Below are 14,379 nucleotides of genomic sequence, written 5' to 3'. Positions count from 1 at the left end.
CTTTGAGAAATGTGGGCAGTTTGAGTTACCCTGCTCGAGGAACACAGTTTTTAAACTGGAAAGACTGCAGAAAATATTTACAAAGATGCTGCCTGGACTGGAAGGACTGAGTTACGGACAAAGGTTGGACAGGCTAGGACCTTTTCCTTTCAATTACAAGATGATCATATAGAGATGTATAAAATCATGAGGGGTATTGATAGGTGAACACACTCAGTCTTTTTCTCAGGGTTTAAGGTGAAAGAGTAAAGGTTTTAACAAGAATATGAGGAACAACTTTATTTTATTTACACATGGTACATATAGTATGTGGAATGAGTTGGTAGGAGAAATGTTTGAGGCAGGTATAGTAACAACGTTTAAAAAAACAGTTGAACAGATCTATGGATAGGAAAGGTTTAGAAAATTAAGGGCCAAATGCAAGCAAATAGGATTAGTCTGGATGAGCATCTTGCTTGGCATGGACTAGCTGGGCCACAGGGTCTGTCTCCATGTTGCATGACTCTCTGATGCCACTATGTTTAGGGCTATTTACAGTGGCCAATTAACTTACTAACCCCCAAGTCATTGGGATATGGGATGAAACTAGAGTACTGGGGGCAAATCCAGGCAAATACACAAAGAGTCTGCAAGCTGCACAGACAGGCACCAGAGATTGATGAAACAGCAGCCCTACTAGACACACCACTGCGTGTACCCAAGGTAATGTTAGCCGAGTTCACAAAGAACATCACAAGGCATGTCAGTGCGTGTGTGATGCATTTAATTTGTGCAGGGGTTCCCAACCTGGGGTCCATGGACTCCTCGGTTAATGGTAAAAAATGGTTGGGAAGACCTGAATTAGTGTACCTTTCAGTGGGTGAAAACATTTCTAAATCTAGGTCAGAATCATAGTTCTTCTAGCTACTCCGCCCCAAGGTTTTTAATTATAATGCTCACAATTAAATTGTTACAAATTATTTCCAACATTCCAATACTTGAAAAAAATCAACTGGACGATATTTACTTTTGAAAACCTAATACAGGCAACCCCTGTGTTATAGCTGTTCAAGTTACAAAAATTTGCCCTCACTGTATTCATAAGTCATTGCTTTAACAAAGTGAATTAATCCAATGAAATGATTGCTAAGAGCTTCATTTGTGTAATATAATTTTAATATAGTGTAAGTATTTTTCTGTTGCTTCCAAGTTTAAAAAAATTAATGTTACATATTTCAGAAGCATTTTCACAATTGTTTCTTCCACTTGAAAGCTTTAGATGAACTACACTTAGTGGCCATTTTATTAGGTACACCTGGACACCCGGTTAATGTAAATATCTAATCAGCCAATCATGTGGCAGCAACTCAATGCATAAAAGCATGCAGACATGGTCAAGAAGTTCAGCTGTTGTTCAGACCAAATATCAAAATGGGTAGAAATGTGATCTAAGTGATTGGAATGGTTGTTGGTGCTAAACGAGATGGTTTGAGTATGTCAAAAGCCGCTGATCTCCTGGGATTTTCATGCCCAACAATCTCTAGAGCTTACAGAGAATGGTGCAAAAAACAAAAACAAAAAAAAATCAATGAGTGGTAGTTTGTGGGGAAAAATACCTTGTTAATGAGAAGTCAGAGGAGAATGATTCAAGCTGATGGAAAGACAACAGTATTATGGAACCATGTGTTACAACAGTGTTATGCTGAAGAACATCTCTTAACAGACAGCACGTCAAACCGTGAAGTAGTTGGGCTATGGATACTGTGAAGAAGACCATGAATATACACCCAATAAAGTGGACACTGAGTGTATGTTGTTACAAATTTTCAAGTTAACCCATTTCAGAAACATTTTCACAAGTGTTGCTTAAGATCTATGTATACTCTTAAAACAGCCTTAAGTTTACTCACAATGAGCAGCATTTCATTTTAGCTTGCCATATTTTGTATACTCACACCAATACACTGTAGGAAAATATACAGTATCAAAAATGTGTTAATGTCATGACAATATACTTATTTTGCGATCAATGTAATTCATTGCCTCAAATTGTTCACACTACAAAAATATGTGATCAAATGTCTAATTCAGCCAAGTCCAAAATACTTCATATGAACAATCCAAACCAATGTAATGTTTGAACGCTCCATACTCCCAACAACACACATTAATAAAATCCTGGTGATAACAGCATTACATAAACTTATTCATTAAACATATAACTAAAAGCTATTGTGCAATCAAGTAAACCCAGAGATGAAAACGAATGTAGCAAAACTCTATCAAAGTCCAAACCCACTTGTCCCATGCCATCTTTGAGGCACGTATTTATCTTTCTGATTTTACTAACCCAATTTGCACATGGCTTGGGTAACAATCCAGAGATTATTACCTTTTTGGTTCTACATTTTAATTTGGTCCTTAGCTACTCAAATTCCCTCAGAAGAACCACATGAGCCACAACTCTGCGATGCCCACATCATATGAGAAAGTCCAGAGGAGGGTTACAAGAATGATCTTAGGAATGAAAGGGTTAACATTTGAGGTGCATTTGATGGCTCTGGGCCTGTACTCACTGGAGTTCAGAAGAATGAGGGGAATCTTATTGAAACTTTCTGAATATTTAAAGGCCTGGATAGAGTGGACATGGAGAAGATGTCATTGTGGGGGAGTCGAGGACCAGAGGATATAGCCTCAGAATAGAAGGACGTAGGTTTCGAACAGAGATGAAGAGGAATTTATTTAGCCAGACAGTGGTGAATCTGTGGAATGTATTGACAAAGATGGCTATGGAGGCCAAGTCATTTGGTATATTTAAAGCGGATATTGATAGGTTCTTGATTAGTAGTAAGGGCAGCAAATGTTAGGTGAAAAGGCAAGAGAATGAGATTGGGAGGGATAATAAATTAATCATGATGAAATGGTGGAGCAAAATCCATAGGCCAAATGATGTAATACTGCTCTTTATGTCTTATCATCTTAATCAAACACATATTATACATTCAGATGAAGATCAGAACCTGCGGAAACTATAAATCTTAAATTTAAAAAAAACAGAAAATACAGGAAGCACTCAGCAGGTTAGGCAGGATCTGCAAGCAGAGAAACAGTTAATGCTTCATGTCAAGTACTCTTTGGCAAAATGAGTCAAAGGGACAAATGGAAGTCCCGTCGGAGAACATCTTCAAGGTAGGCATTCTAGGGAAAAAAAGCTTCCATTAGAAACAAGTTCGTTGTTTCTCTCTTTCCCAATTCTATGGAAGGGTTCCCAGCCAGAAACATCAATTCATTCACTTTCCACAGATGCTGCCTGGACTGCTGATTGTTTCTGGCATTTTTGCCAGAACTTGTCTTTATTGCACATTGACCTTTGCTCTCTTGCGGGCTTTTCGCCCAGTCCGGCAGCCACGAGACTGGAACTCACTAGACTCCTTGTTATCGTGCTGTGTGAAAGCATCAGTTGTCTCTGTCATGTGGGGACGAGGAGGATGCTGCAACAATGGAAGGAGTGCCTGTACATAATCTGCCAGGCGCTCCAAGGGTTGTCTGATAGTCGTGGTCAATTCTTGAATGTCATTTCGGAGCTCTCTCAATTCCTGCCTGATGCCATGCAACTCATCATTGCCAACCCCGAGTAATAGGTTGTGCTGCTCCTGGATACCTAATAGTTCTTCCTCAGAAATTTGCTTACGCCCTCTCTTCCCCAGCTGGAATGGACTTTCTTCTCGGGAGACTACTGGAGATCCAATTTCTGGAGAAGAATAATCCACATCAACGCTTGAACAAATGTCTTCCTGTTTCACATCAACAATGGTCTCTGTTGAACATATATATGATAATCATTGAGAAGATAATGTCCTCAACAATGCATTTCAGAACTTATACTCAGTGGCCATTTTATTAGGTACACCTGCTCATTCATGCAAATATCTAATCAGCCAATCACGTAGCACCAATTCAATACATAAAAGCATGCAGACATGGTCAAGAGATTCAGTTGTAGTTCAGACCAAATATCAGAATGGGAAGAAATGTCATCCAAGTGACTTTGACTGTGCAATAATTTTTGGTGACAGACAGGATGGTTTGAGTATCTCGGAAACTGCCAATCTCCTGGGACATTCTCTAGAGTTTACAGGGCATGGCACAAAGAAACAACAAAGAAAAAACATCCAGTGAGTGGCAGTTCTGTGGGTGAAAACACCTCTTAATGAGAGAGGTCAGAGGAAAACAGCCAGACTGATTCAAGCTGACAGGAAGTTGACAGTAACTTAAATAACCATGTGTTACAACAGTGGTGTACAAAAGTGCATCTCTGAATGCACAACATGTTGAATCTTGAGTGTAGGTGGTATCAGAAATCTTGTTTTTTTTCTGACTGCAATGTTATCAGATCAGACTTTCAATTGTGAATACTACTTTTCAAAAACCACATGATTGCTAGGATTCAGTTTGTTGATAGACAGTCTACAATGTTTATGAAGGGTCTAGATTTTGCAGTGTATAGAACATAGTTCAGCACAGGAACAGATCCTTTGACCCATGAAACCTGTACTGACATTAATGTTTTATTAAATTAAACCATCTGCCTGCATATTATCATTGTTCCTCCATCCTTGCATATTCATGTATCTGCATAAACGATTCTTAAAAACCACAAGCATATCTGCTTCCATCACCATCCCTGGCAGCCCCTAGCTAGTCTTGGTGCATATTGGCACCAATGACGTAGGTGGACAAAGTGAGGAAGTCCTGAAGAAAGTTTTATGGAGCTAAGTAGAAAGCTGAGAAAAAGCACCACATGCCAGTGAGAGTAAAAATAGAATGATTTGGTAGGTGAATGCGTGGTTGAGGAACTGGTGCAGGAGGTAGGGGTTCAGATTTATGAATCATTGGGAAAGTATGACCTAGACAAAAGGGATGGGTTACACCTGAACCCAAAGGGTTACAATATCCTTGCAGGCAGGTTGGCTAGAGTTGTTTGGGTGGGTTTAAACTAATTTGGCAGGGGAATGGGAAGCAGAGTGATAGAGCTGAAGATGAGATAGTTGGTTTACAAACAGAGGCAATGTGTAGTGAGACTCCTAGCAAGGACAGGCTGATGATAGGGCAAAATTGCAGTCAGCAGGATGAGTTGCAACGTAAAAGGTGGACAAAATCGAAAAGGATAAATAAAGGACTGAAGGTGTTATATTTGAATGCGTGCAGCATACGGAATAAAGTAGATTAACTTGTAGCACAGTTACAGTTGGCATGTATGCTGTTGTAGGCGTCACTGAATAATGGCTGGAAGAAAACTATCGCTGGGAGGGTTAATGTCAAAAGATACACATTGTATCAAAAGGACAGGCAGGAAGAAAGAGAGGGTGGTGTTACTCTGCTGGTAAAAATTGAAATCAAATCATTAGAAAGAGATGACATAGGGTCGGAAGGTGTTGAATCATTGTAGATAGAGCTCAGGAACTGCAAGGGTAAAAAGACATGATGGGGGTTATATACAGACCCTCAAACAGGAGTATGGATGTGGTCTCCAAATTACAATGGGAGATAGAAAATGCATGATAAAAGGGTGATATTACAATAATCATGGGGGATTTAAATATGCAGGAAGATTGGGAAAATCAGTTGTTGCTGTATTCCAAGAGCGGGAATTTCTAGAATGTCTACAAGATATTTTAATAGAGCAGCTCGTGGTTGAGCCCACTAGGGGATCAGCTATTCTGGATTGGGTATTGTGCAATGATCCAGAATTGAATAGAGAACTTAAGGTAAAATAACTTTTAGGGGCAAGTGATCATAATATGATTGAATTCACCCTGAATTTTGACAAGGAAAAGCTAAAGTCAGGTGTAACAGTATTACAGTGGAGTGAAGGGAATTACAGAGGGATGACAGAGCAGCTGGCCAGAATTGAATGGAAAAGAATACTGGCAGGGATGATGGCAGAGCAGCAATGGCTGAAATTTCTGGGAGCAATTTGGAAGGCACAGGATATATACATCCCAAAGAGGAAGAAGTATTCTAAACACAAGATGATATAGCCGTGGTTAACAGGAAAAACTAAAATAAAAGCCAAAGAAAGGGCATATAATAAAGCAAAATTAGTGGGAAGTTAGAGAATTTGTACGCTTTATTAAAGAGGATACCAAAACTTTCTTCAGACACATAAAGTGTAAAAGAGAGACGAGCGTTGATATCGGACCGCTAGAAAATGATGCTGGAGAGGTAGACCATAAGACCATAAGACATAGGAGCAGAATTAGGCTATTCAGTCCATCGAGTTGGCTCTGCCATTCTATCATGGCTGACCCTGGATCCCACTCAACCCCATACACCTGCCTTCTCGCCATATCCTTTGACGCCCTGACCAATCAGGAAACGATCAACTTCCACCTTAAATATACCCACGGACTCGGCCTCCACTGCACTCTGTGGCAGGGCATTCCACAAATTTACAATTCTCTGGCTAAAAACATTCCTCCTTACCTCTGTTCTAAAGGGTCAACCCTAACTTTGAGGCTGTGCCCTCTAGTTCTAAATACCCCCACCCTAGGAAACATCCTCTCCACATCCACCATGTCTAGTCTTTTCAACATTCGGTAGGTCTCAATGAGATCCCCACAAGCTCTTTTATGTTCCAGTGAGTACAGGCCCAAAGCTACCAAACACTCCTCATATGTTAACCCCTTCATTTCCAGAATCATCCTTGTGAACCTCCTCTGGACTCTCTCCAATGACAACACATCTAAGATATGGGGCCCAAAACTGTTGACAATACTCCAAATGCAGCTTGACTAGTGTCTTATAAAGGCTCGGCATTATCTCCTTGCTTTTATATTCTATTCCCCTTGAAAAAAGTGCCAACATTGCATTTGCCTTCTTTACCACAGACTCAACATGTAAATTAATCTTAGGAGTCCTCATACAAGACTCCCAGAAGTCCTTCTGCACTTCTGATGTTTGAACCTTCTCCCCATTTAGATAATAGTCCACACTATTGTTCCTTTTACCAAAATGCATTATCATACATTTCCCAACACTGTATTCCATATACCACTTTTTTGCTGTTCCTTCCAATTTGTCTGTCCTGCTTCAATCGCATTGCTTCCTCAGCACTAACAACTGCAAACTTTGCCACAAAGCCATCAATTCCATTATCTAAATCATTGACAAACAATGTAAAAAGCAGTGGCACAATACTGACCTCTGAGGAACACCACTAGTCACTGACAGCCAACCAGAAAGGTCCCTTTTACTCCCACTCACTGCCTCCTGCCTGTCAGCCATTCCACTATCCATACCAGTATCTTTCTTGTAATGCCATAGGATTTTATCTTGTTAAGCAGCCTTATGAGTGGTACCTTATCAAACACCTTCTGAAAATCCAAGTAAATGGCATCCACTGACTCTCCTTTGTCAATCCTGCTTGTTACTTTCTCAAAGAGCGCCATCAGATTTGTCAGGCAAGATTTCCCTTTACAGTAACCATGCTGAGTTTGACTTACTTTATCATTAGTCTCCAAGTTCCTCAAAACCCCATCCTAAATAATAGACTTCAACACTTTCCCAATCACTGAGGTTAGACTAACTGGCCTATAATTTCCTTTCTTTTGCATTCCTCCCCTCTTAAAGAGTGAAGTGACATTTGCAATCTTCCAGTCCTCTGGGACCATGCCAGAACCAAGCGATTCTTGAAAGATCATGACCAATGCATCTTTCATATATAAGGTAATAATGGGGGACAAGGAAAATGGTGGATGAACTGAATAATTATTTTGCATCAGTCTTCACTGTGGAAGACACTAATAGTATGGTAGAAGTTCCAGGTGTCAGGGGTCATGAAGTCTGTGAAGTTACCATTACTAGGGAGAAGTTTCTTGGGAAACTGAAGGGTCTGAATGTAGATAAGTCACCTGGACCCAGGGTTCTGAAAGAAGTAGCTGAAGAGATTGTGGATGCATTAGTAATGATCTTTCAAGAATCACTAGAATTTGGTATGGTTCCAGAAGACTAGAAAATTGCAAATGTTACTCCACTATTCAAGAAAGGAGAGAGGCAGAAGATAGGAAATTGTAGGCCATATAGGCCAATTACAGAAGATAGAAAATTAGTCTGACCTCAGTGTTTGTGAAGATGTTGGAGTCAATTGTTAAGGATGTGGTTTTGGGGTACTTGGAGGCATATGATAAAATAGGCTATAGTCAGCATGGTTTCCTGAAGGGAAAATCTTGCCTGACAAATCTGTTGGAATTATTTGAAGAAATAACAAGCAGGATAGACAAAAGTTAATTGGTTGACTTTATGTATTTGGATTTTCAAAAGACCTTTGACAAGGTGCCACGCATGAGGTTGCTTAACAAGCTATGAGCCAATGGTATTACAGGGAAGATTCTAGCTTGGATAAAGCAATGGCTAATTGGAAGGAGGTAAATATTCAGAATAAAGGGAGCCTTTTCTGGTTGGCTGCTGGTGACTAGTGGTATTCTACAGGGATCTGTGTTGGAACCAATTCTTTCTATGTTATATGTGAATGATTAGGATGGTAGAATTGATGGCTTTGTTTCAAAGTTTGCAGACAATATGAAGATATGTGGAGGGGCAGGTAGTTTTGAGAGTTTTGAGGAAGTAGCGAGGCTATAGAAGGACCTTACAGTCTGGGAGAATAGCAAAGAAATGGCTGATAGAATACAGTGTTGAGAAGCATATGCTCATGCATTTTGGTAGAAGAAATGAAAGGGTTAACTATTTTGTAAATGGAGAGAAAATACAAAAAAGACGCAAAGGGTCTAGGGAGTGCTTATGCAGGATTCTCTAAAGGTTAATTTGCAGGTTGAGTCTGTAGTGAGGAAGGCAAATGCAATGTTAGCATTCATCTCAAGAGGACTAGAATATAAAAGCAAGGATGTAATGTTGAGACTTTATAAAGCACTGGAGTATTGTGAGCAGTTTTGAGCCCCTTATCTTAGAAAGGATATGCTGAAACTGGAGAGGATTCAAAGGATATTCACAAAAATGATTCTCCGTTTGAACGACTTATCATATGAAGTGCATTTGATGGCTCTGGGCCTGTATTCACTGGAATTCAGAAGAATGAAGGGTGTCCTCATTGAAACCCATCAAAAGGTGAAAGGACTTGATAGAATGGATGTGGAGAGGATATACCCAATGGTGGGAGAGTCTAAGACCAAAGGACACAGTCTTAGAATGGAGTGGTGTCCTTTTAGAATGGGGATGATGAGGAATTTCTTTAACCAGAGAATGGTAAATCTGTGGAATTTTTTGCCACAGGCAGCTGTGGAGACAAGTCATTGGGTATATTTAAGGCAGAGGTTAATAGGTTCTTGATTAGTTAGGGCATGAAGGGATATGCGGAGAAGGCAGGAGATTGGGACTGGAAAGAAAAATGGATCAGCCATGATGAAATGACAGAGCAGACTCAATGGGCCAAATGGCCTAATTCTGCTCCAATGTCTAATGGTCTTTTGGAATAAAAGAGGAACTTAAAAATCTTTTCTTAAAGTATATTTGCTATTTTTAAATTCACTTAATTAAAATAATCAATGCACAATGTTAATAGTTACTCTTCAGTGCCAAAGACCCATTGGCAGTAATTAACTATTATCTCATAATTAAGGCTATTTATTTTTGAAAATATAGGACTTTATTCACGACATCAAGAAAGGAGATAGAGCACTTGATTTTTATAAATAGTGAGATTCTATGTTTGTGAAACTAATGGGGGATCATGATCTTTGGGCACTAAAATTTGACTGTACTTCCTCGTCTTGTATACTAATTACAAATAAATTATCCTCACTGTTATTTAGCAGGCAAATTTTATCCAATATGTCCTTCATCTATTTAATAAAACAGGAAGAGAATGTTTGTATTCCATTGTAAAAGTGCAATTTAGCAGAAAATTTGGCTTCACTTTCACTCAAACTATCTTTTTTAAGAGTCATAAACCTATAATGAATAACAAATTAAATGACTAACCTAAAGGAGAGTGTAAACAGGATCGATTTTCCACCCATAAACCACTTTTGAATTACACATAACACAACAGCAGATTCTACAGTGGTTTTTGTAGCTCGTCCATAAATCAAACGGGTATATTGATTTTTCATAGTGTATCCATAACTACCAATTTAAAAATTATGAATAAAAGACAACTTAATAAAAATCAGGAATTTGCTTTTGGGTGAAACATTTTAGAGTATCAACTGTGAATTCTGTGTTAAGAATGCAGCTTTTAAAATCTGGATCTCCTGTAATGATTGAAGATCAATATATTTGTTTGTGCCATATAATAAAACATATTAGACAGTGGTATGACAGAATAATATCTTGGATCAATATAGCCAGGCTGCATAACCTTCAATACATTGTCAACCCATAAAAGCCAAAAATTGATGAATCTTCTGAAATTATTTTTGTTTACCTGATTCTGAAAAATAATAAAAAGTGGGGGGGGGGGGGTCTAAGACCAGAGGACACAGCCTCAGAGTAGAGGGATGTCCATTTAGAATGGAGATGAGGAGGGATTTCTTTAACCAGAGAGTGGCGAATCTGTGGAATTGTCATAGGTGGCTATGGAAGCCATTTTATTGGGTACATTTAAGGCAGAGGTTGATAGATTCTTGATTTGTCAGTCAGGGGGAAGGCAGGAGTTTGGGAGTGAGAGGGAAATGGATCAGACATGATTAAATTCTAGAGCAGACTTGATGGCCCAAATGGCCTAATTCTTCTCCTATATCTTATGACATTATGGAATGCACACTCCTGAACCGAACAGAAAAGGAAAACTTTTCCAAGCCCAACTTGAAACATGACTTTTGGTTTTTGTTAAGGTTACATTGTAAATTATATTGAATGTTATACATCAATGAAAATTCAGCTGAATTTAGGTGTTTTGTTTCATACTGAGTACAGAGAAACAAAGTGAGAGAACAGGATACACAAAAGGTTAGTGTTACAGAGCAATATGGGCACTGGTAGTGGAGTGAATTTGAAGTGCCTCCCAACAGATACTGTATCTATTTCAAAATTTCCGGAGAGAAGTTCCCAATTTAAGTGGAACTGCTTCAGCAAAGCTGGGGTAATTGTAAGATGTTTGTGTGGAGAAGCAACTGCATGCACTATATATTGCTTGTCTATCTTTACTAATGGACAGAGTAGAGAACCTAAAGAGCTCGTGAGAAACCTTTAGAAACTGGACCTTTTTAGTTCAGTTCTGGTCACCTCATTATAAGAAGGATGTGGAAAATTAAGAGTAGGTGCAGAGAAGATTAACCAGGATGCTCCCTGCTTTTAGAGAGCCTGCTTTATGAGGAAAGGTTGAGTGAGCTAAGGCCTTTCTCTTTGAAGCGAAGGAGGATGAGAAGTGTCCAATCATAAAGAATAGAAAATCTGCAGATGCTGGAAATCCAACCAACACACACAAAATGCTGGAGGAACTCAGCAGGCCAGGCAGCATCTAAGGCAGTGGTTCCCAACGTGGGGCGTACGCCCCACAGGGGGGTAATTTGATTTTTAAGGGGGGCAATTCGAGAATGAGTTAACAGTGAATTTTTTCTAGTAAGTCTGTGTGAGTATGAGTGTGTGTGCGAGTTAATACATGTGTATATACAGTATGCATACATAAAAATACTTGTGTGTATGTACATGTGTAATTGCGTATGTACTGTATATATAGTGTATCACCATCATTACAACCATCAAATGGCTTTCATAATTAAATTAATGAATTGACTGATGTAGGAAGGAACGAATGAACAAGTCCAAACGCGTAAGAAACTCGTACGAGGTCGCGCCAATGCTGCTTTTTGCAGTAGCTTTCGGTTCTTGGTGGTGTGAAGGTGTGTATTGCGTCATCTCTTTTAAATGGTGTATCTGTCTTTGTACGCTGTAGAAACGAATCAGCATTGTTTTATTTATTTATTATTATTATCATTATTTTAATATCACTTAATGTTCTTTTTTTTTTACAATTTCTTAGTAATTTCTTCCTCAGAACTTTAACAGTCCTTTGGTTCTTTTATTTTTCTCTTTCATGAACACCATGTTCTTTGGAAGCTTGTTTAAACCAAGTTAATGGTCTTTTAGGCTTCCTCCAGGTGAATAGGAGTTCACTTTTTGAATAATAAGAATTATATATCACCACAGGGGGCATCAGGATTTTAGAGGTGATTAGGTGGGGCATGGCCAAAAAAAGGTTGGGAGCCACTGATCTAAGGGAAAGAGTAAACAGTCAACATTTTGGGTTGAGACCCTTCATCGGTACTGGAGAAAAAAGATGAGAAGTCAGAGTAAGAAGGTGGGAGTCCAGTCCTGATGAAAGGTCTTGGCCCAAAATATCAACTGTTTACACTTTTCCATAGATGCTGCCTGGCCTGCTGAGTTTCTCCAGCATTTGCAGAATGAGAGGTGACTTGATACAGGTGTACATGATGATAAGAGACACAAATTGAGTAGACAACCTGAGATTTTATTTCCAATGTGACAATGGCTAATACAAAGGGGCATAATCTTAAGGTGATTGGGGGGGGATGTCAGAGGTAGGTTGTTTTTATAGAGAATAGTGGGTGCATGGAACACATGGGCAGGGGTGATGGTAGAGGAAGATACACTAGAGACATTTTTCAGCCTCTTAGATAGGCACATGGGTGAAAGAAAAGTGGAGGGATAGGCAAGGGGAAAGCATTAGATTAATCTTTGAGTAAGTTAAAAGGTCAGCACAGCATCATGAGCCAAAGGGTCTGTACTGTTCTATGTTTCTAGTTAACTCTCAAGTAGAAGAAGGGCTAAGGTGGATGGAGCAAACTGGAAAAAGTCTCTGGCATCAGAATGGGCAGCAATCTTGACATTAACTACCTGTGATTCACACTGAGCCATGGGATGATTTTTATTGTGTTCCTTTAGGGATTAGACTCGGCAGGTATATCTACTGGGTATGTTACTGAGGAGGTTTGGTGACATGTGCTGTCAAACAGAACTCCACCATGGATGGTCCAAAGTCTAGCTTTGAAAAGACGAGGGTCAGGCATGGGGCTAAAACTCTATCCTGCAAAAACCCACAGCTACAGAAATGCCAACAGAAGCTCCAAAGTTCTCATCCCTGAGAGAGAGGAAGGGTCTTTGAAGATTGGTTACAACTGGGGACAATTTGAAAGACAAGTCTGAACAGAGGACTCCGGTAAGCTGCTTTCGGTGACCAATGCTCCAGTAGGGGTGATGGGCTTAAGTAAGTAAAGTAAGTAAGCTTACTTTAGCAAGGTGACTCACCATGGAAGTCTACATTAGCTTGGTGACCTTGAGGCTCCTGGTTGCTTTCCTCTGCAGCATTCTGGTCCATAGTGAATAGCAGGACCGGTGGCCACTGGACTGGATGATCTGGCAATGGCTGCACTGGCACCTGTTTGGCTTGCCAAGTCATCTTGCTGGGTAGTGCAGGTTTCTTCCGTTGACTGCCCCTGTCTCTGCTGGCATGGCCATCCCGGCTGCTCCTACTGGTGCTGGGCTCACTGTCATTGCTGGTACTCAGTGGGGCCGGATCATAGTTAGCAATGCTCTGAATGGCATTCTCCTGCTGCAGAGTTTGGGCAATTTGCTCACTCTGCATCGCCTCCTGTGCCAGTCTGACCACCTTATCCTTAGTCCGATGACACATGTCATACCACCTCTTCTTGATGTCTCCTATGTCCCTGGTACACTTGGACACAGCATTAACCTTGGCCAGTATTGAGAGCCAGATCTTAGTTTTGGCCCCTGGTGGAATTTTGGCGACACCTCTACCAAACAGCTGCTCCTGATTCAGTGTCACCTCACGGATCAGGACCTCGGTCTCCTCCTCGTTAAAATTCAGCTTGCGGCGGCGGAAGGCTTCTTCCTGCGCCATTAGGAGCAGCCGGCCGCAGTTTGTGCGCAACTCTAGCGTACTTTTACATAAGGATACATTCCCTATAAACCCGAGAGCTTAAAATGGCGACCCTTGAGTTGAATTTGTACTCCGGAGGGCCGACGCACTTTTGCTGCGTCTGAAGGACGAAATTTTGCGGCGTCGCAAGGGGAGATGCGACGGAATTTTGCAAAAAGACAGAATATTGACCAAAGTTACTCAAATCCGACCCCTGACTTGCTGATATCCCCCGATGGGCACCAGTAAAAAGAAGGCAAATAAAATTCTTGCACTCTTAAAAAATCCGATGTCTTTCTACTTGCACGCAATTGCAATGCAAGGCTGACAAGTCACGTATGCTAATATGCTGTTGATCCGCAGTGTGCAAAATGCGTGCACGCTATTTCAATTTTATTATTACACAATTTTATTATTGCAACCCCTTATGCTAATACACGACGAAGAGAGACACTTTGCGCCAAATATTGCTCAGTCGGCCAATT

General features: G+C 40.2%; 1 protein-coding gene across 1 annotated transcript; it reads right to left on the bottom strand.

Annotated features, from left to right (window-relative positions):
* Positions 1-739: 739 nt before the first annotated feature.
* Positions 740-14,129, bottom strand: LOC140735357 (uncharacterized). Its single transcript, XM_073060311.1, has 2 exons — positions 13,264-14,129; positions 740-3,796 (listed from the first exon to the last, which is right to left on the bottom strand). Exons 1-2 carry the CDS (start codon positions 13,874-13,876, stop codon positions 3,333-3,335), a joined length of 1,077 nt encoding a protein of 358 aa, XP_072916412.1. The 5' UTR covers positions 13,877-14,129; the 3' UTR covers positions 740-3,332.
* Positions 14,130-14,379: the final 250 nt, after the last annotated feature.

The sequence above is a fragment of the Hemitrygon akajei genome, chromosome 11 (assembly GCF_048418815.1).
Source record: "Hemitrygon akajei chromosome 11, sHemAka1.3, whole genome shotgun sequence".
Lineage (NCBI taxonomy): Eukaryota > Metazoa > Chordata > Chondrichthyes > Myliobatiformes > Dasyatidae > Hemitrygon > Hemitrygon akajei.
The sequence above is the reverse complement of the archived record's forward strand: the minus strand, read 5'-3'. Positions and strand labels throughout refer to the sequence as shown.